Here is a 22,424-nt window from a genome sequence, read left to right as displayed (position 1 = left end):
CTGACGCACGTGGGGAGGGAAGGCTAGCCGGTCTGGTCCGATCCCACAGAAGAAGCGCTGTTGCTCAAATTGCTGAGAAAAAAGCTCACGCTGGCTATGATACGACAGGTCACAATACAGACAGGTCCATGAGGACCCCTGTCCGCTGCCGAAAGCTGCCACAGTGGGCACGTGAACGTCAGAACTGGACCATGGAGCAATGGAAGAAGGTGGCCTTGTCTGATGAATCGGGTGTGTGTGTGCTTCATTCACCTGGGGAAGAGCTGGCACCAGGATGCACTATGGGAAGAAGGCAAGTGGGTGGAGGCAGCGTGAGGCTCTGGGGAAAGTTCTGCTGGGAAACCTTAGGTCCCGGCTGGCATTCACGTGGACGTTACTTGGACACGTACCACCTACTTAAAATCGTTGCAGACCAGGTACACCCCTTCATGGCTTTGGTATTCCCTCATGGCCTTGGCCTCTTTCAGCAGGACAGTGTGCCCGGCCACACTGTTCAGCAGTGGTTTGAGGAACATGACCAAGGGTTCAAGGCGTTGCCTTGGCCTCCAAATTCCCCAGATCTCAATTCGATCGAGCATCTGTGGGGATGTGCTGGGGGTAAAACGAGTCCGATCCATAAAGGCCCCACCTCACAACCTGCAGGACTTAAAGGGTCTGCTGCCAAGATCTTGGGTGCCAGATACCAGAGGACACCTCCAGAGGTCTTGCGGAGTCCATGCCTCGACAGGTCAGAGCTGTTTTGGTGGCACGAGGGGGGACCTACCCAGTATTAGGCAGGTGGTTGTAATGTTTTGGCTGATCGGTGTGCAAAGATGGTTTTCAGTGACTCGTCACTATTCAAATAGCACAGGTTGTTAATCCAGTTCTAGCATTATCTAGTTACTACCAACCATTCATCAGTGACTTGCTGCTATTCTGATTTTCACTTTTCACAGCCACATTGTTACAAGTAGCTCTTTAGTGAGCTCTAGTAAAAGTAAAAATATCCGCATTATGATTTTACTTGACATATATTTTGAACGCTGGTCATCCAGTGACCTGGGACGAAACGGCCAACCCTGCTGTTTACACCTCTATAAAAAGGCCTTGACCTCACTACTGTTCCTCAGTGACCCTTTGGCAGCACAACCTATTAATGCGGCTGGGCGAGCTGGGATGGCATCTTTTGACACCCTCTCCTTAAGCTTTGAGCACAATATTTGAAACTGCTTGCCTTGCTCTGAAGGAGACCTTTCATATCGGTGAATAACACTAATAATAGGAGCAGGGTCACACACGAGTATCACCCACAAGGAACTTGGCAGAGGTGGGGCAGGCAAAGTTCCTTCTGTCCTCTTATGAACTTGCCCAGTCTCGGTTGATTAGAATTAAAGGTCTGGTCTAGTAGCTTAGGCTACGATAAACCTGACTGAACACTGTAGTTTTTCAAGGCAGGAGTTGAGGGCGAGCATTCGTGGGATTTGATCCCAGAACAGTAGCGGTCATATGGGATGGACCGACCTAAAGGAACAAAAACTCCTGAACTCAATCTCCTACTTCAAACTGTTAGCCTCACGAGGAAATGATCTGATTTTTTTCGGGTACATCGGAAGACTGACAAAAATCATACTTTGGCGTTCCCCCAATTTTGTTCGGTCTACTTTCCTTTTGTTACAGCTGGCCATAACTTTGCTAAGATATGCAGAGATTCTAGAGCTTATTCTGTGAGAAAGAGTCAACCTATATTAAGGGGACCCTAAAGAACAGTGTTCTTTGGAACTGGTAATTTGGACACTTGGTAACAGAGCCCAAGTTTGGGCTCTCCAGTGGAACGGGGGGGGGGGTTATTTGCCTATTATACAAGGCAAATTAAGCGCATGGAAAACTAAAGATCTTCCTGTGCTGTTAAATGTGCCCTTGGCAATATGTGGCACAGAGCAGCACGGTGGCTTTGTGACTAACACTAACTTCTTAGAACAAGAGGGTCCTGGGTTTGATCTCATGCAGACCATGTGGAGTTTGCACGGTCTCCCAATATTTGCATGGGTTTCCCCTTCCCCCAGCCTAAAGATGTGCACAGTGGCAAACTTTCTCCAGCCCAGCACAACCCAGAACTGCATAGGCGGGTATAATGAAAGACTAGATTGAAATAATTTATGATGGGGGGTCAATAAGTTTGGATAGTGTTGCTTGAGGGAAATGCCAGAAAGAGTAAAGTAATGAACTGAATTAAATGACTGAGTGTAAACATTCAGTTTGGATCTCCATAAACATCACAACTTCACATTGATTCTGGCTTGAGAAATTACCAAGCGACACATTATGTTGACAGCCGAGTCAACGACACTTTGTTGTAAGAGTTGCTTAACGGAGTTCATTTGTTATTAGTCCCCTAAGTTGATGCAAATAAGAAACTAAACAATAAAGGAAACTCAAACTGCAAAAAAAAACAAAAAACATTTTATTGTAATACACAGGTTGTCTTCGTTCTGCTATGCTCACTGCCTGTCAGGCACATCAACATTCAGGGAACAGGCTGGCACTAGAATACCATGAATGTGCAGTGGCGAGGTGGATTCTCGACAAGGTCTCGAACCCACTTTGACTTGTAGGGGTCTGCCATGCACTTTTCCAGAGTTCACTTGTGTTCAGCTGTTTTAATTTAAAACATAAACAGTAGCCTACCCCAAGCGAAGAACACATTTAAACAGAACAAGCAATGATGTCAGAGCAGAATAATACCCGCACAACACATTCAGAACGAGCATCAATGACATATTGAAGTGGAATTTCTGTGAGGAAACTTTGGAGGTGGGCAAAGGCACCCATCTTTGTGTCTCAAGTCAATTTTTTTGGCATTTCTCAGGGTTTTTGCTGAGCAGATAAACACACTTAAGACAGACAGTAAAAGGGAGAGGAGAATAATCAGTTATCAAATTTATGATTGTACAGTCATGAATTGTGGTCTAGCAATAGGAAAAAAAAAAAGCACCCTGATGCATCTTCGACTATTACAGATTATCCGTTTCTTTCCTGCCTGCCTGACAACCTATGAACAAGGGAAAACACCCAGAATGAACGTACCTTAAACGGAGAGATCAAAAATGTAAATTTGTGACTGCTTTTATGCTAAGGCACATCAAATCACTGGTATCTGGGCCACCGAATATGGTCAATGCTTTCTTGAAATGACCACGGAAACCGTTACAGCCACAAAACCATTACAGCCACAAATTTGGATTTTTAATTCAGCGAGACCAACACCACCACCGTTGTTAGCCAACATGGAATACTTGTATAATTTGCAAACGGTAACTGTAATGTTAAGTGAACGACTGATTTTCATAGTTGTGTTAGACAAAAGCTAGCCTGTTTGATTGTATACTTATTGACCGTTAAAAGAATATAAAAAGCATCAGACAAAGGGAGGGGGCAGGAATGGGCTTAAAAGTGCAAGATCTTAAGGATGTGATCAGGAATCGAGTGTAAGGGAACAAAATCTCTAATTTCTGGTTAGTCATGCTGAAATGAGGGGACAAAAAAACCAAACAACTGGAATGAGAGGATGAGTAGCGCAGCGGACAGGAAGGGGTGCACAGACAGAAAACAGGGAGAGAGTTGACATGTAGTTGTGTTCAGTAAAACACAACACTAGACTTTCCTCCGGGGGGATTCAGAACCCTGTTGTGGGAGCGAGGCTTGGGTCCCAAATGAGGCTCATGGTTTTTCTCTGAATGCTGAGCAGGGGGTGAGGAGGGACTGGGCTCCGGACAGGTTGGAACAACAGCAGGCTCTTCCTTGGGTGGGGTGGCAGGTGGCAAAACAATCTCTTCCTTTACCTCAGTTTGGATGATGTTGGCTGGGGGTGCTTGAGCTGGGGGGAAACACAACTTTCACAACGGGTCATAGAAAAACAAGCTCAAATAAATGTCATTTACTTTTTTTGCCAGTATAACCATACAGCTATGTGTGGCCTGCTTGGCACAGTTATCAAGGAAAGCAACATTATTGCTAGCCAAGTATATAGCCATGACCTGCTAAAGTGGTTATTAGGTGAAAAAGGAATACCTCAGACATGATAAATTAACAGAGGTGGTTTATGGGGGATGTTGTTAGCCACTGCTTGGAGTGTCGTTTTGACTGGCTGATCAAAAAAAAGTGCAAAAGCGTTCTTTCCTCGGGAGAGCTTCGATTTTATTGATAATCTGAGAACCAAAACACCACAAAATTCAGTTATTTGGTAACGTGACTTTCAACACGAATCTAGGGCAGGGGTGGGCAATCTTATCCAGAAAGGACCGGGTTGGGTGCAGGCTTTTGTTCCAACCAAGCAGTTAAACACCTGTGTCTCCTAATCAAGTTCCTCAGCAAAGACACTACTGGTTGATTAGTGGGATCACGTGTGTAACTGCTTGGTTGGAACAAAAACCTTCACCCCTTTCTGCACAAGATTGCCCACCCCTGATCTAGGGGCTTAATGGCTCATTCAAGTGAAAAACTGCAATTTCCCAGTATCTGGGTGGTTGGGATGTAGTAATTGTGTCTATAAAATGATCACAATATTTGCTGTACAGATGCAGCTTAATGTCGTTTTCAACTAAAGATATGAACGCTAGTCTCTGCTGTGCTAGTAGCTAGTCATTTTCAACAGTGTTTGTCCACCCGGTTCACTGCAAATAAACTCTTAATAGGACGTGACAAAACATAACACCGCTACTCCCTGAGTTGGCTTTCAATCAAGCGAAGCTTATTCTGTGCTACATTCACTTATAGAACAAGCATTAGCAGAGCAACAGTAATTTAAACAGTTCTGTTGCTACATTACCGCAAGGCACACCAGCTTATATAAACTGTTTGCTATTCTATCTTCTCACTTTGGGTGCACTGGTAGAATCACATTGTTCCATTTTTCTAATGCACCATTTTTTTTAGTTTATGCAAAATGCGATTCATTTACAATTTGCACGTGTTTACCTCCAGCGACTGAGTTGCCACGAAGTCTTGTGAAAAACAAGGGCATGCAATCATTTCGTGAATGTGCAACTGGATGCATAGAAGAATTGTAGGTACGTAACGTTATTTTTTCAGTAGAAACAGAGAAGTGCATCTAATTGATTTATTACTGTCTCAGGGGCCTTTAACCTGACAGCCTTTACAAAGACCTAGTAACTACTGCACTCCAACATGGTCTTGGGGTGGGATGAGAGGGAGGCACAAGACAAACAATAATTGTGACTCGTGTGTAATTATTGACTTATGCAAAAAAACTCACCTGGTGGCTCGGGTTCAGGTCCCACACTTAAGTTGTCCTGTATAACATATTGAGGAATATCAGAATGTGACACACTTGCAATAAATGAGGGCATCTAGCAGGCTCCTTTTGTTTGCTGATTTGAACATCTTTTTAGCAACCTAAAGCTACCATGTTGTACCTAAAGGCAACCATGTTATTTTCTCCGCCACTGTTGATCTCGGCACAGGAGAACTGGATGAATAAAAAGGTAATAATTCACCCACGCGCAAGTGCCATTGTCTCCAATGGTAAAACTCCACTATAATACAATTCTAAGACTAGGATTAATCAGTCACAATTGGAAATCATCTCAGTAGCTACAATAAAACATCTTACTGTTGCTTTATTGCTCTAGAATGAAATTCAATCAGCAGAGCAACCGTTCGCCTTCATTTTATATTATGAAGACTGCGACAGTTACACATTTAACAAGGGCTTTGGAACCGATAGCCTGATCTGTCATGTCAGACTGTCGCTTTCGTGGGAGGGTTTGCCTAGGAGGCTGCTACACAGCCGCAAACTGACAGGCAAAATGTGTTTATTATGTTGATTTCTGATCACTGCATATTAAACTATTTCTTGTTCAACCGACTTGGGCGCTACGCAAGTCTTATAATGGCAGGAAAAAAAATATTTCTGTCCATGTACGGAGATCTGCACTCTAAGTACACTCCCCTAGTTCTTAACTATCGTTAAGAACTACTCAGATCTACTTGTAAATGCCATTAACAGGCTACAACCACCAATAAAATAACTTCCCCAGCATTTCCGTTTGCGACTCTACCACTCCAACATTTCCTCTACATCTGCAGTATACTATAAAGACTAGCAACCGTTGCATGCAAAGTTTCTGGTAAGAGGTTAACAAAGCAAATAAATACCGGGATTTAAGTCTCCTAAAAGTAAATTATTCCGTTTAGAAAATACAGCTTGGCCTACCTTTGGTTTGTTGGGATGACTTCGAGCTGGACATGGGAGAGAGGTGTCCCCTGCTCCTCCGAAAATGTTGTTGCTTGGTCCACCTGGAGGTACTGGTTTCAGTTGTTGGGCTGGAGCTTCAGGTTCCCCAAATATCCCGCTGCTCTTCCCACCTAAAAAAAGATTGAGCTAGTTACTGTAGAAATGTTCACTGAAATGTTCACTGATTTCAAAACCAACCAGACTGGGGAAAATAAATAAATAAATAAAATAAAGTTGAATAGTTCATCTGGGACACATTTGACCTCTGCTGGTATCATCACCCTTATAAACACATTAGTGGCATAACAACCGAAAACAACGATCGGTTTCATATACAGATTGCCGTGACCATTAACTAGAGTTACAATGGTCATGTGTACTATTCAATGAGGATTAGGGAATAGTTGCAATCACAGCATTGTAAAAACGGTGACTAAAATGACTCGGCTAATAACCAATTATTATTGGTTATTATCCCAGTGCATGGTGGCGCAGTGGTTAGCGCCGTCGCCTCACAGCAAGAAGGTCCTAGGTTCGAACCCTGGAGTTGTCCAACCTTGGGAGGTCATCCCAGGTCCTTTCTGTGTGGAGTTTGCATGTTCTCCTCGTGCCCCACCATCAAAAAGACATGCATATTGGGGTTAATACTCCTGTCTGGGCCCCTGACCGAGGCAGCTAGGCTACAATGTGGTCTTAAATGATAATCATTACCTTCATTAATTCTAAAATGAAAAACAAATTTAAACAGATAAAATTAACGAGTGACATCATACAACACCCAGACCAAGAAATAAACGCCCCAGTCCATATCAGTCACCAGAACCTTGATTTGAATACACTTTGCAATTCTCATATTCAAATGGTTTGTTTTGCATTAAATCAATTACCACATGGTAGTGGATATAAAAAAAAAAACCCTCAATATACTGTAGAGGTGACAGTTACATTGAGTCTAAGAGGAGGGGAGTCCTAACCCATAATAGAGAACGTTAAATCGGTTCATCTGGATTTAACGTTTGACATACATTTCACCCATCTAAATGACCTCTTCAATCTAAACTGACTGCAGGTATCCCCACCCTTAAACAATACAGTTGCATGATGACGAGCTATCAGTTTCATACAAATATGGGCGTGACCATTAACTAGAGTTTCAATGGCCATGTGTACTATTCAGAGGATTTGGGAATGTTTGCAATCAAAGCATTGTAAGATGGTGACAGATGTACTCTTAGCAGTCTCTGCAGTCTACACCTATCTACAGGCCAGTGGACACGGAGGAATGCTGGTTTCGACAGGGAGTCAAAGAGGCCATCTATGTGAAAAGGGAACGACCATCCCTGAACCAAAAAGGGGGCGCTAAGAGTACATCTGTCGCCATCTTGCAGTGCTGTGATTACAAACACTCCCAAATCCTCTGTGAATAGAACACATGGCCATTGTAACTCTAGTTAATGGTCACGCCCATATTTGCATATGAAACTGATTGTTTGTTTCGGTCATTATGCAACTATTGTTTATAAGGGTGGGGATATCTGCAGTCAGTTTAGACTGATGAGATCACTTACATGAGTGATGAAACACATCTATCACTAAATGTAACCAGATGAACTGATTTAACTTTCTTTGATTTTCTTACCTGGCTTATTGAGCATGCATAATGGCCCACAATGCAAAAGAAAAAAAAGTGCTGAGAATGTAAATGTCAGGGGGTATACACCATTGCCCACTTACTGTTTAGAGCAGCAATTATTCTGTTTGCAGGGAATGTTCATGCCATAATTAAGTGATGGTGGATAAATCAGCAAGGGTAACCTACGTTATCCTTTGCCAGAAAGCATATCCAAAGGGATATAATGAAGATCATGTGTCAACCAGTATTTCTATTTGTCAAGACGGGCTAGTCTAACCTGGAGGATTGGAGCGTTTGGGGACTTCCTGGGTCTCCGCCACTGGAGCAAAAATTGTCGAGGCCATCTTATTTGGCCTTCTTGATGCTGCAGCGTCTTCCTCGTAGCCACCAAAAAGATTGCTGGAGCCACCTCCAGGTGGTCGCAGAACTCTGTAAAAGTAAAAAAAGAACTATTTTTATTAAGTTATGTTTATGCTAACTGGGATCTGTCGGCTATGTGGTTATACTGATGAAAAAAGGTGTCATTGTCACCATCAAAAACTACAGCATGGGAACCTGCGGGCAGAGATTTTTTAACTCTTGGGAATACATTCTGCTTTCTAGGTCAAAGTCAACAAATTAGGCAAGTGGGCCCTTCCTATTCGGAGAAGGCCCTCTGTCTGCAATTTAAAACAACCACATTTCTCAATTAAACATGATACCGTCTCCCATTCAAAATTGGATACTTGTGTGCATTTAAGTTGAGCAGGGGATATAATAAGTTCTATATCAAACATCTGAGAGATAGCTAAAGACAAGACTACTGAACCGGTGAATTTGGTTTAACCATCTTACAACTCTGTGGGTATGTAGTAAGGTTACAGAAAAGGGGATGTGGCTTACAATGTTAAGACAGTTCTAGCATAGCCTAGTCTTAGATGACCAGTATAATCCCCCCCCCCCCTAGGTACAACACGACAGACATGTTTTATCTATACCACCGAGATCAGAGGGTCGCGTAGCAATGGGGGGGAAATATGCCTCCTCCTTCAGCTAGAACAAAGTGGTTTTGCAGCCCGATTTCTCGACTAGCAGATATTCAGGGAGGTTTTGAGGGAACTCACACACTTCCGCAGGCACAGCGGACAACGCCTGAACCAGTTAGCTGGCAGGCCAGGCTCGCCGTCTTGACCAAGAGAACTTAAGTTGGACCGTGTCAACACCTAGACCTCCAACACCGATCGAAAGACTTGAGTTGACGTTGCTGGGTCGAGAACGTTACAAGACGAGCTCGCTTTAACGTCAAGAAAAGCTAGCTAGCCCGACTAGCAAACGCCTAACTTGAACAAGATTAGCTGGCTCGGTAGCTGCCTAAACTTAAAAAAAATGCGACGTCGGCCGCTTTTAAATCGCTAAAATGACCCGGGCGATATCCACTTACCTCGAACTCGGTTTTGAATTACTGCCCAGCCCTTGAAACATGTTTGTCGAAGTCATGGTTCTTGCTTTGTTTAGCGCCGTCAAAACTCCGCAACAAACAATTTCTTAGTTAGCCAACGGCGAACTGACGCTCTCTGGCGAAGGCCCTCTCCGGGATATCTTTGGGCCCACCCCGATTCTGACGCAGAGAAATCTGACTGGTCCGAAACCCGTCGCTCCGAGGATACGCGAACGTAATTGGCCTACCCGGGCGCGAGCGGCGTCCTGCACCATTTTGATTCGCCTCCGCGAAACGTCAATCGCTGCGGGCGACGCCCTTTTTCGCCTCGGAGGCCAGTCACATGTCCGGACGCGATTTCACGGCGATTCGTAAGCCGGGCAAAATAAAACCGTTGTCATCATCATTATTATTATTATTGATTTAAAAAAAAAATCAATGAAATGGTTTGATTGGCTTTAACGTTCGGGAAAAAAAATGTGTACGAAAGAGGACCGATCTGTGAAACGGAAGAGGAAGGGGAAGCAATTGGCCCGTCGTAGGTCCCTCTCCTAGCAACAATTGGAAATGTTTCCTGTCAATCGTGTTTAATTGTCGCCCGCACGCGTCTCTGACCTATCACGCGGTTTGTTTTCGACTCGCAGGGGGGGGCGTGTTGGAGCGCGTGGAGCCAGCCGCCGTGCGGGAACTGTCAGCGCAGCCCGACGAGCTAGCAACGCGGCGGAGCGGCCGGGCGGCTCGGACGACCTGGGGCTTATAAGAGCGGGATATCGCCGACCAACCCGCGGTTTCGGGTAGGTTGATGAACCCCTTTATCAGCTTGCGTTCCTGCGCCGACAAGGCGATGGGAGATCCTCGCCGAAACGCACTTGCCTTCCCGGGAATACGGAACCGACTAGCATAGCTATGCTATAAGCTAACGTGTTGTAATAACAGCGCTTAGTAACGACAATGTCGGCTTTTAACCCCCCCACCCACCCACCCTCTCCCAATTACAGGTGTAGTAGTGGGAACGTCAATCAAAATATTGTTTTCGACCGGGGCTGTTCACTGTGAGTTCAGTGACCTTTGACGCTGTCGTCGTTCTGCATACGAGGCTGTCGTGGCTTTACTTCAGTGAATGTTGAGCGTCAGCTTGATGTTGCGCCTCGATAAAGCTAAAGTAAATGTTAAAGCAACGCCTTTCTCGTTCGCATAGCAGACGAGGTGGGTTCCAACAATCAGATCGGCTTAGTCTATGTCTGCTAAACAGGAATCTTCCTCTAGCTATCAATACCTGCCATAGACTGTGCTATTGTCTGCTGTACCACAATACGACAGAAAAGACACGTAGTTTCTTCCACGACGAAGCCTCTCCAGTCAGAACAGTCTCCCCCAGGACACCTCTCTTTTGTGTGTCTCCTCTCTCCATCTACCTACTGCACATTTCAAGATATTAGTCACGAATATCACTAAGTCCATCGATGGAAATCCGGTGAAATATGTGTCCCCGAGCGTGTTGTTGTATTTGCTTATCCCGCTTTCCTAATGTAGTGCACAACGTTGTTGCATAACGACCACAAGGATAACAAAAAAAATGTCAATTTCCCCCACTGCTCTTTAAGCAGGCCTATTGTCAACACGAGGTGATGTAAATTTCAATTGCTCTGTTTTTTTTGGTTTTTTTTGTTTTTGTTACAAGGGCTCTCAATTTACTGGATTCGAATAAAAATAATGTGCCCTAAAAACAACATTTCTACAAGGCAACCGTGACGTAGCGTCAGCAAAGTCCGCCAGCACGCGTTTATAGATGTTATTCAACTGTATCCTTCCAACAGTTCCTTTAATTTAGGGAGGGGAGGGGGAGGGGGGGCGCGAGAGAAAAAAAGAATCTCGAAAATCCCGAGGATCGAACGAAATGGATACATTGTAATTTTTTTCTCTCTCTCTCTCGTAAAGTTTCGAGTCTGAAAAGGCACCGAATTCCCAGTAATGTCGGTAGCGGCGGAGGACCGCTGAACTGCGCAGAGTTCGTCTCAGTCGGAGCAGGGGAGCCCGGACGGAGGCAGAGAGGCGACGAGGGCTTGTCCGTGCCTTTATCTCTTTTTCGTTATTATGCCCGATTCGAACGCTCGCTGCCGACACGACCCGCCGAGCCCATGGTGAAGAGAAAGAAGACGCCGCCCGCCGCCGAAGAGCACGAAAACGGGTAAAACTGCGTCCGACAGAAAACACTTTTGTTTTAGAGGTCGAACGCGCCGAAGCGGGTGTGGGGGGGGGGGGCTTCGTTGTCGTTTCTGCGGGGCGCCTCAGCCGAAAGGCGCTCGCGTGTTATGACTGTAGTTGCAAATGCCGCCCCGACGTTCGTAAATCCAGCGAAAAGGCGACCCGGACGAGCGCCGCGGTCGCCCGCCGGGACCGACGATGGCTCTCGCAGAAAGCGATAGAGAGAGAGATGTGTGTGTGTTTGGTGTTGTTGGGACGGAGAAGGGATTTGAAACAAACGGCGGCGGCCATGTTGAGAGAGCGACAGAAAGAGAGCGAGAGAACGTCGTCTTTAGAAGTTAATTTCCCGTGCTGCTTTCCCCTAAATGAGCCATATTTGCCCCCCTCTCCCCCCAACCCCCCACCCCTCAATGTGTTTTGCCAGAATGACGCTGGGCTTAAGGGAAGGCGTCGGTGTCGGCGGGGGGAAGACTTCGTCCCGAAAGCCCGGCGGTTGCGACGACGAGGAGAGCGGAGATCGGGGGGACGAGGAGCGTCGTACAAAGGGAGATGGAGTGGAAATTCTTAATCCGTCGGCCGCGGGCAGCCCCGCTCCGGCGCCGGTCCTCCCCGTCCCCGCGCCGGCTTCGGTCCGGCAGAGCCAGACCCCGGCTGACCCCGTTCCACCGAGCCACGACCAGCATCATTTTCTCCGATCGAGCGTTCGACCTCCGAGCAAACGGATCCGGAAGGATCCCGCCGGCTCCACCATCAATGGACATGGCGGGGCAAAATCGAAAGGTAACCAGCACGGGCATATGAGTGGGGGGGGGGTCTGTTTTGGATTTTTTTTGTTTTTTCCCCCAGCTTCTGTCCACTTTGATCAAGTATGCACAACAGCCTCCTAAATTGCTATTCGGCGGCGTGTTGATGTTACGCAACGTGCAGTATATCCACCCCCCCCATTTAAACCAGTTGACAGTTTCAGGGACCCGGTTCGCTCTGCTGAGTTGAGAGATGTATAGGAGTAGGGGGAGTAGGAGTAGGGCGAGTAGGAGTAGGGGGAGTAGGAGTAGGACGAGTAGGAGTAGGGCGAGTAGGAGTAGGGCGAGTAGGGGTAGGGGGAGTAGGAGTAGGGGGAGTAGCGGGAGTAGGAGTAGCGGGAGTAGGGGATCCTGGCTGCGTTAAGCCAAATCGCAACGCCGTCCGTCCAAACGGACCCTTTGGAGATGGCAGATGGCTTATTATTAGGATTTCCGATGGTTATTAAGTCGTACTTTCCCATAGATCCGCTACGGAAATAGACAGGGCTGTTATGTTTTTTTTATGTTTCTTAGCACAGGGTATGATGAGTCATCAGGTGAACAACTAAACATGGCCACCTGCTTTTTGACAATTTTTTTTTAACGGATTTCTGCTACAGGAGAGGGAATGCGAGAGGCGGTATTTGTGAGAAATACGTTAACTTAAAAGAATTGTGACGATAGGGTCAGATGTTTTACTCAATTTGTGACGTCTGGCTTGGGAAACCATTAGAGAATGGTATTGTTGCAAGAGAGAACATTTCAGAAAGAAAAAAGAAAATGTCACAGCACACATCGTAGTGTTGTTTTCGAAGTGAATGCCCCTTTGCCTTTTACACAGATGATGTCCATTTTGCACATCACGTCTATATTCTGTTCAGGGATTCACAGAACTGGCAGTAGCATTATGTGGGAATAAATGTAAACCTCTGACAAGTCACCTGATTTTGTTGCCAAGTGAATTTGCTGCGGGTGAGACCGACTGAGCGAACCTCATGTGATACAAGACGGTTTACGGTCTGTTTAAAAAAAATCCAATCTAAATTATATTACTCACTGTATACTATTCAGCTAACCACACTAAATGTGAAAGTAATAGTCATTACCCTGGAGTTAGAAGTAAGTTGATAGCCAATGCCTTAGTTTGTTTAGTGGCTTGTTAGTGTGTAGATGTTCTTTAGAAGTTACTATCGTTGATGTTGTTTTGTTTAGCCGCCAGCCAGGGACCTGAAACTAGAGATAAATTAAAGCTCCAATAGGGCAGTAATTTTAAAGTGAAGTAGAGAAGAAGATATATTTGTTTAGATATGCCTATCAGGTCTGGTCTTTGGGCTGACGAGACGATTCCAAGCTCCCATGTGCAGAGAGCAGGTTCCAGAGACAATTGGTATTTTGTACGCATACAAAGCATGTCTAATTTTTGAAATGACTACAGAGTACAAATTAGTTTTCCAGACACTGACTGAAGCAGGGCTTAAACTTAACCAAAAGCATCTCCGTAAATGAGTATCTCATGGGGTCTCATACCACCGTATCCCACATGCTGAGATAGCATTGATGCACAATTCAAACTTAAAAACTACAATTCTAAGGATTTGCATGCATGCAAATTTCCTTTTTGATACTTTCTATTAGTGGCAAATTCAAGACGATAGCTTAAAGAGGAATATTCAAGCCATGAATGGCTTTTATGATTGCTCATTTTAATGGTTATTGTCAGGTAGGAATTTTCTGGGGGGAAAATTATACAGCATATAGTGTTTAGCCTGCGTCTTCAATATGGCAGCCAAATGTGGATGAATACGGCAGCTAGTGTTTGGTTCGGGAGAAAAGGTAAAGTTGTTGTGGCTAACAAGCAGATGTGGCAGCTCAAACTTGAAGAAGACCTTTATGAATGAGTACAACAACATCAGTTATGTAAATCTGGGTACAGCCATGTTTGTTTGTTTGTTTTTTGTCCAATAGTGGGGAAGTTGCTCATACAACAGTCACCCCTTCATTTAGAATGAAATTCTTGGATTCAGATTACTCAAACACCACTGCAATTACTACAGTGCCCATAGGTGTAGGTTATTTAAACAAAAACAATGATCTTCTAGAGATTGCAGTACTCTGACCAAAACTGTTTGTGGCTTCTAAGTTGAACTCCTATCTGTCAAGTCCCCTCCCAGACAGCATGACAACTCCCAGATTACTTTCCTCACTAATTTCTTCAGATAATTTTTTTCAGCACCCTTGGCGTTTCAAAGATTTTTCGGATTTCCTCCTACATCTTGTGAGAAATTATTTTCGAATCACAGTACCTTGCAATGGGAATTACCTAAATAAAAATGGAATGATCCTTTCCAAAAGACATATTGTTGCTGCCTGAGTCTTGCTAGTTTAACTCCTATCTAGACCAACTGCCAAAAGCTCACATTCCATTTAGTCCTCTAAATGGTATACACAACCATCTCTATCAAATACTGATTCTGCCACTGATTCTTTTTTCCCTCGGCACTTGGATTTAAATGTGGCGCACTTCATAATTTTTTTGGACTGAAAATGAATTCTGACACTCTTTTAGATAAACAAACATGTTCTCTGTTATGACATTTGCTGCTCTGTAAAACACTGAAAAATCTGTGACAGATGTTAACAGCTGGGTTGATGGTGATTGGTGGGATGTTTTTATTGATAGACAATAGACTCTGTGATCTTCTCATCAAACGCATTTAGGTCGCCCAAGCATCAACCACCAGACCAGTGGAGGTCAGATCTACTTATTTTGACCTGATGTTATGTTGGTGTCTGTCCATTCTGAAGCAAGCATAGCCAGACCAGAGCCTTTGAGCTGCACATTCTTCACAGTTTTACACTTGTAAACGATCGCAGACTTTGGCTGAAAACTCGATTGAAGTAATGAAAGCCAGTCTTGCAGCAGTGTTTGCCTCGCTGTTTGTGTTCATGCCTCTTGGCATTGTACTCAGCATTTGGGCACACTTGGCTGTTTTTGGGCCCACCTCACAAGTTGTTTTTGGACCTGTATGCTGTAGACCTGGCCATAGGCATGGACATCCTTGCCAGAACTAAACCACAGAAAGGGAAGCTCTGCTGGTTGTGCAGTGGTACGGAGTGTGATTGCATGGCTGTAATTTAACATTTCCCAAAACAAGTGCTGAATAGTTGCAATCATATGTAAGTTGGCTATGGTCCATGTCTTAGAAAAACAATTGGGGCATGTCCTCCGGAAACTTATTGGCACTTCACCTACATTTCTCTTTTTCCAATTTCCTTTTTGATCATTTCAGTTTTTCCTCTGTCGCTTGTAGCTGAAGGGCATGTTGGTTTTTTTTTTTGCTTGTATTGTCATTGTACAGAGAATGGCTCTTCCTCCCATGGGGCTGCAGGTCAGTCAGGTACTGTGCCTGGCTCCACTGGGGGCGTGTCCAAGGCCTCTAGGGCCCAAGGCCCTGCTGACAAAGAGGAGCAAGCAGGTAACCAAAAGAGAGCCCGTCGCCAGTGGGAGTCCTGGAGCGCAGAGGATAAAAACAGCTTCTTTGAGGGTCTCTATGAGGTAGTGTGGAATCTTAATTGGTTTATTACTGTGATAATACATTTAACGTTGACGTATTTTGACATTTGTTGACATGGCATAAAAATCCAAATTTGACATTGTGGTCTTTCTATTACAAGAATGGAAAATGTGCCTCTGTGGATCTGTATTTTGAGTTCTAATGTCTCACTTTTGCTCCTCTCCCCTCTGCTTTTCCTTTCTCCAGCATGGGAAGGATTTTGAGGCTATCCAGAACAACATCGCCATGAAGTATAAGAAGAGAGGCAAACCAGCCAACATGGTGAAGAACAAGGAACAAGTCCGCCATTTCTACTACCGCACCTGGCACAAGATCTCCAAACACATTGACTTTGCCAATGGTGAGCCTCCCCTTTTCCTCATCATCCTGGCGCAAGTATCTGCTACCTGTGTCCTCTTGAACCTCATACGGTCAAATAGAGGGGATATTTCAGGGGGAGAGAATTAGCTCAGCTAAAATGTCTAAAGCAGAAGAGCTGTAAAGTTTGGAAATTAAGTTGGAATGAATAAGTCAGAAATGCTCCAGGCTATGCTCCATGATGGTAAACCGCTTAAGTCTTTTGCTGCTGGAGCCACATATGTGCCCCCACCAACATTAGATCTAATCCTCATTAGAGCTTTTTCACCTACGTCCTCAACTGTTCCACCCACTTTCCAACTGTCTAAATGGAAAAAACAAAATGATAAATGGTTAGTTCGCTATTCTCCTCTTTCCAAAATAAGTGAACCAACAGACACATGAAAACAGAAGAAAGGAATAACAGCTCCATTTCTTTATTTGTTACATAGCCAACCTGTAGTTGGAATGGTAAATCCTAAATTTGTCTTTATGCACACTCAATAATCCAGGTAAGAAAATCGCAGAAAATTGAATCAGTTGTGCACATCCTTATCCTTGAAAGAGTGGCCACTGGTCTATGGATGGGTGTAGACCACGGAGTCCTGACCCTGCCGTAGCTCTTCTGTGTTGTGCCATCCTCTTTGACAGCGTCTGTTTGGTTTCCCCAATGTACAAGTCATGGCAATTCTTCTGACTGGTGGACAACAGCTGCCTAAGCATAAACCAATGGTGATTCTGTATGTGGCGGGATTGTCCAAACAGTTGAGACATGTATTTTCCAAACATCGCGTCTCAGTTGCTTTCAAACCCCAAAACATGCTGCGCCAAAAATTGGTTCATCTCAAGGATTGGGTCCCTCGGCACAAACAGAGCAATATAGCATTTAAAAAAAAAAAGACTCATCACTGGAGCACAAACTAGGAGTCATCAGGACGCTGTACCACCGAGCTGACAACGTCCCCACCGACACAGCGGCCGGGGAAGGCGAGAAATCCCACATTAAACAGGCCCTTGTTAAGGGTGGTTATCCTAACTGGGCATTTGTCAAAGCCAGGAAGACGCCCAAACAGTGCACCAGCCAGTCGAAGGGAGGAGAAGGACTACGGCTACCCTGTTAAATGCCAGAAGGATTGCTGTGACTTGTATATCGGGGGAACCAGACAGACGCTGCCCAAGAGGATGGCTCAACACAGAAGAGGTAACGCGTCAGGCCTGGAATCTGCTGTCTACACCCATCTACCGGCCAGTGGCCACTCGCCTCTAGGATGAGGCTGTATGTGCGCATCATTGATAGAGCGGAAAACTGGTTTGAACAAGGAGTGAAAGAGAACATCTATGTGAAGAGGGAATGACCATCCCTGAACCGAGGGGGTGGCTCACGAGTACATCTGTCGCCATCTTACAATGCTGTGATTGCAACTGTTCCCTAATCCTCTGTGAATAGTACATAGGCCTCTTAAAACTCTAGTTAATAATCACGGCAATGCATATGAAACTGATCATTTTTGGTTGTTGCCACTGTCATTTTTGTAATGGCGGGGATACCTGCAGTCAGTTGAGACCGAAGAGGTTACTTAGATGAGTGATGAAACATTTCTCTCCCAATCGTTTTATCCAGATGAACTGATTCAACTTTCTGTGATAAATCCTAAATTATTTGCAGAAGAATCTCACTTGATAAGCAACAGTCCTAATGGCTGTAGTAGATACAACTCACAAGCTACTAACATTTTTTGTCACATGATGTACCCATGCTTGCTGTGTTACTTTTCAGTGAAAGTAATATAACTTGTTCCTCCTCTCATTTTCAGTGTACTCCCGGGTGCTGAAGAAATCCTCCCAAGAGTTGTACGGGCTTATCTGCTACGCCGAGCTGCGTAAGAAGGTTGGAGGATGTAAGTGAAGCTGTACATGTGTTTGAACAAATCCCCTTCCAAGTCGTTTGTGTGTGTGTGTGTGTGTGTGTGTGTGTGTGCGCGCGTGTGTGTGTGTGTTTTTGTTGTTGGTGATTGGGGCAGGGTGACACATGGGATCTCATTAAGTGCTGTGTGTTATGTTCCCAGTCATAGGGGACAATTGCTCCTAGTGCGCAGGTCAGATACCCTGAGGGATGATGTTCTGAATAGCCCTCTGGTTTGTTTTCTCTCCCCTGACAGTAATGGATGATAAGAATGTGGCAAAGCTCAACGAACTCATCCAGCAGGGGTAAGTCAGTATTAAATCAGTATTAATACGTAATCTATAATATATAGAGATACGTCATGAAAATTTCAAATCACAATTATAGTGACCAAAATATTATCATGGTTATCAGTATTATCGTGGTATTGTTAAAATGTGCTGAAAATGTTCAACCAGTACTGATAGACACACTGAAATCATTTCAGCAAGTATTATAATGAAAATCACAAATAAAATTAGCAGCACTATGCCCTTTTTGTTTGCATAAACATTAAAATAATAACATAGCTAATACCTTATGTAAACATAAAAACCATATCAAATGTGTCACAGAAAGTTGAATGAGTTCATCTGGACACAACGTTTATTGAGAGAAACATTTCATCGCTCTTCTAAGTGACCTCTTCAGTCTCAACTGGCTGTGGGTATCCCCACCCTTATATACAATATAGTGACATAACGACCACAGTGGCATAACGACTGAAAACAACGATTGGTTTAATATGCAAATTTCCATGATCATTAACGAGTTACAATGACAATGTGTACTATTCACAGATGATTGGGGAACGGTATCAATCCCAGCATGGTAAAATGGCGACAGATGTACTCTTAGCCCCCCCCCCCAGTTCAGGGATGGTTGTTCCCTCAGATGGGCCTCTTTGACACCCCGTTCACCCCACAGATGGCCTCTTTGACACCCTGTTCACCCCATAGATGGCCTCTTTGACACCCTGTTCAAACCGGCGTTCCTCCCTATCAAGGATGTGCACATCCTCATCCTTCAAAGAGTGGCCACTGGTCTGTAGATGTGTGTAGACTGCTGAGTCCAGGCCTGACGTGTTGGCTCTTCTGTGTTGTGCCACACTTAACCAGGGCCTGTTTAATGTAGGATTTCTCCCCTTCACATGAAACAGGTCCTGGTTAAGTGTGGGTTTCCTAACTGGGCGTTTGTCAAAGCCAGGAAGACGCCCAAACCAGCCGATCGAAGAAAGGAGAAGGACAACAGCTGCCTAAGCGTAAACCAGTGGTGATTCCATATGTGTCAGGAGTTTTGGAACAGTTGAAATGCTTATTTTCCAAATACTGCATCTCGGTTGCTTTCAAACCCCAAAACACGCTGTGCCAGAAATTGGTCCACCCCAAGGATTAGGTCCCCCGGCACGGAGCAATATAGTGTATGCTGTTAAGTGCCGTGAGTTGTACTTGGGGGAAACCAAACCGACGCTGGCCAAGAGGATGGCACAACACAAAAGAGCTAACACGTCAGGCCAGGACTCCACAGTCTACACCCATCTACAGACCAGTGGCCACTCTTTCAAGGATGAGGATGTGCACGTCTTTGATAGAGAGGAACGCTGGTTTGAATGGGGAGTCAAAGAGGCTGTCTATGTGAAGAGGGAACGACCGTCCCTGAACCGGGGATGCTGTGATTGAACAATGCTGTGATTGTAACTGTTCCCCAATCCTCTGTGAATAGTACACATTGCCATAGTAACTAGTTAATGGTCATGGCAATTTGCATATTAAACTGATTGTTGTTGTCAGTCGTTATGCCGCTGTATTGTTTATAAGGGTGGGGATACCTGCAGTCGGTTGAGATAGAAGTGGCCACTTATGCCCCTTTTCCACTGCATGGTACCGGCTCGACTCAACTCTACTCGCTTTTTTTGGTTTTCCATTGGGCAAAAGTTAGGGATCATACCTGGTACCAGGTACTTTTTTTGGTACCACCTCCATCGAGGTTCCAAGTGAGCTGAGCCGATACTAAAAGGTGACATGAAAATACCACTATAAATAAATCAATGAAATAAAATAAATGTATGTATATTTTATTTATATTTATTTAAATATAAATCTTAAAAAACTAGTCAACATGCCCACAAATGATCAGCGGGGCTTCGCTACGAGGAGATGGTATCTGCAGTGGAAAACGAAATCCTAGAAAGTAAAGCGAGTCGAGTTGAGCCAGTACCATGCAGTGGAAAAGGGACATTAGATGAGTGATGAAACATTTCTGTCAATAAACATTGTGTCCAGATGAACTGATTCAGCTTTCTTTGATTTCCTTACCTGGATTATTGAGCATGCATAAGTAAATGTGCATTAACATTAAAGATGGCATCATGAGGTAACATCGTCGATAAGAAAGCATTTCTTCACATTCTATGTTCAAATATGAGATCTAGTCTTCTACAGATTTCACAGCACTGCCCGTGCTTGACCAGAAGAGCTCATAAGGGCAATTTCACTGTTTCATGCATCGCTGCATTGGCGCCATGGTGGCCCAGTGGTTAGCACTCACAGCAAGAAAGGTCCTAGGTCCAAACCCCAGGCTGTCCCGGGTCCTTTCTGTGTGGAGTTTGCATGTTCTTCCCATGTCTGTGTGGGTTTCTTCCAGGTGCTCCAGTTTCTATCAGAAATCAGCATCAGAAATACTTAATTCATCCCCGAGGGGAAATTGAATGCATGCATGAAAAAGACATGCATGTTAGGGTTAATACTCCTGTCTGTGCCCCTGACCAAGGCAGTGGAAAGAAGAACTGGAGTTGGTCCCCGGGTGCTGCAGCTACCCACTGCTACGATTGGATGGGTTAAATGCAGAGAACAAATTCATTGTAAGAATACAATTCGTTGTAAGAATACAATGGCAAAATAAGGTGGCTTTCTTCTCCTGTTGGGAGGGTTTCTTGTTGTTCAATATAACTGTGTGATTTTTAGCTTGCTAAAGAAGCGATTATTTTTCATGAAAAGTTTCCCTAGTGCAGGTTTAAACGAACATAACGACCACACTTCAGACTTACAGGGCTGAAAAATCTCCGCTGGAGCACTCCTTTCGCTATGTTTTCATTGACACAAAACAAAACCACGTTGCCTGTGCGCCTGGTTCCACATGCCAGTGCAGGCGGTGGCGGTATTGCACCTCAGTATACACTAAATAATAATAAGAAAACGCCCGTGTCTGGGAGATTGTTGCTAATTTTGGTTGATGCTGGACAGTGTTTACCATAAGTTCTTCAAAGCGTAGTAATTGAACACTCTTTTAATGATAATTCAAATTTGAAATGGTAATACTAACCATGGGGAGTTTTACTGTGGTTTATCGTGAAACCGGTAACCGTTTCATCTCTAAACCCAGATGACTCGTGTTTCACTGAATACCCTAAATATAAACCAAAAAGATATTGTAATAGCTGGGTTATGCCGATAGAAATGAAATTATGACACAGTCATACCTCGTATTCTTTTCTTGTTCCCTTCTTAAGTCTGCAAGGTTTGTTTCCGTGGAGATATTCTGTTAACTTGTCTGTAAATAAATATTTCAAATTTGTCTGTATAGCTACAGGTATAGGGCTTTATAAATAAGAAAATTAAAAAACAAAATCTTGTGAACATTGTCTTCTGGTGTCCATCTGTGTTTGACCAGGGCCACCACGGTGCGCTCCAAAGGCAGGAACTTGCGAATCAAAGCACCCATGTGTCGTGCACTGAAGAAACTCTGTGACCCAGATGGTGAGGATGCGTACACACACGCACACACACTCTGGCAGACAAAACGACATCATCAGTGTTTAGTACACGTCACATTGCGACGGTCAGGAGCAGAGTTTGTGTAGGCGGGTTTAACAATGGCAGCGTGTGGGATATAGGGATTGCGTTTCCATGGTAATTCTGTGAGAACAGAGTGATGAGGAGGAGGTGGTGTAGATGACTGCTCTGACCTGCTGTCATCCACCCGTTTATTCCCCACCCAAAGTTTTACTATGTGGCCAGAAGTATGATGACTGGACAGGAGTTGCACAATGTCACTTTCATTGGTTGAAAATGAAATGTAGGTCAAGCTGAGACGAGCAAATAATTCAACAACAGCCGTGTGGTAAAGATGGCAGAGAGTTCACAACCTAACTCGGCCGCAGAGAGAGAAATGTTCATTCCAAACAATCTAAACAGCCCTGTTTGGAAATACTTCGTATTTTGGTCAGAAAATGGAAAAATTGTGGAACCTGGAGATAGTTACAGTTAGCTACAGTTAGCCTACCCTTCCACCACTCGTAACCTG

General features: G+C 44.5%; 2 protein-coding genes across 2 annotated transcripts in view; one reads left to right on the top strand and one right to left on the bottom strand.

Moving 5' to 3' along the window:
* Positions 1-2,424: 2,424 nt before the first annotated feature.
* Positions 2,425-9,424, bottom strand: jpt2 (Jupiter microtubule associated homolog 2). Its single transcript, XM_056287958.1, has 5 exons — positions 9,286-9,424; positions 8,143-8,294; positions 6,212-6,363; positions 5,252-5,288; positions 2,425-3,853 (listed from the first exon to the last, which is right to left on the bottom strand). The coding sequence occupies exons 1-5, from the start codon at positions 9,339-9,341 to the stop codon at positions 3,615-3,617; spliced, it is 636 nt and encodes a 211-aa protein (XP_056143933.1). The 5' UTR covers positions 9,342-9,424; the 3' UTR covers positions 2,425-3,614.
* A 590-nt stretch (positions 9,425-10,014) lies between these two features.
* Positions 10,015-22,424, top strand: part of cramp1 (cramped chromatin regulator homolog 1) — a 29,334-nt gene continuing 16,924 nt past the window's right edge. Inside the window, exons 1-8 of the mRNA XM_056287378.1 lie at positions 10,015-10,076; positions 11,221-11,470; positions 11,912-12,267; positions 15,629-15,825; positions 16,031-16,184; positions 17,995-18,078; positions 18,340-18,388; positions 21,792-21,877. Coding sequence (XP_056143353.1) covers positions 11,421-11,470; positions 11,912-12,267; positions 15,629-15,825; positions 16,031-16,184; positions 17,995-18,078; positions 18,340-18,388; positions 21,792-21,877 — 976 coding nt within the window. The 5' untranslated portion in view covers positions 10,015-10,076; positions 11,221-11,420. The remainder of the gene's footprint in view (positions 10,077-11,220; positions 11,471-11,911; positions 12,268-15,628; positions 15,826-16,030; positions 16,185-17,994; positions 18,079-18,339; positions 18,389-21,791; positions 21,878-22,424) is intronic.

Source organism: Lampris incognitus, chromosome 10 (genome assembly GCF_029633865.1).
Source record: "Lampris incognitus isolate fLamInc1 chromosome 10, fLamInc1.hap2, whole genome shotgun sequence".
Lineage (NCBI taxonomy): Eukaryota > Metazoa > Chordata > Actinopteri > Lampriformes > Lampridae > Lampris > Lampris incognitus.
This window is presented reverse-complemented; position numbering and strand designations above follow the sequence as displayed.

Excerpts from the sequence above, each read along its gene's own strand:
- jpt2 (XM_056287958.1), bottom strand. The coding sequence starts at position 9,341 with ATGACTTCGACAAACATGTTTCAAGGGCTGGGCAGTAATTCAAAACCG. Across the intron at positions 8,295-9,285 it reads AATTCAAAACCGAGTTCGAG|AGTTCTGCGACCACCTGGAG; the intron begins GTAAGTGGATAT and ends TTACTTTTACAG. Across the intron at positions 3,854-5,251 it reads ACCTGAACCCGAGCCACCAG|CTCAAGCACCCCCAGCCAAC; the intron begins GTGAGTTTTTTT and ends GTTTCCCCCCAG.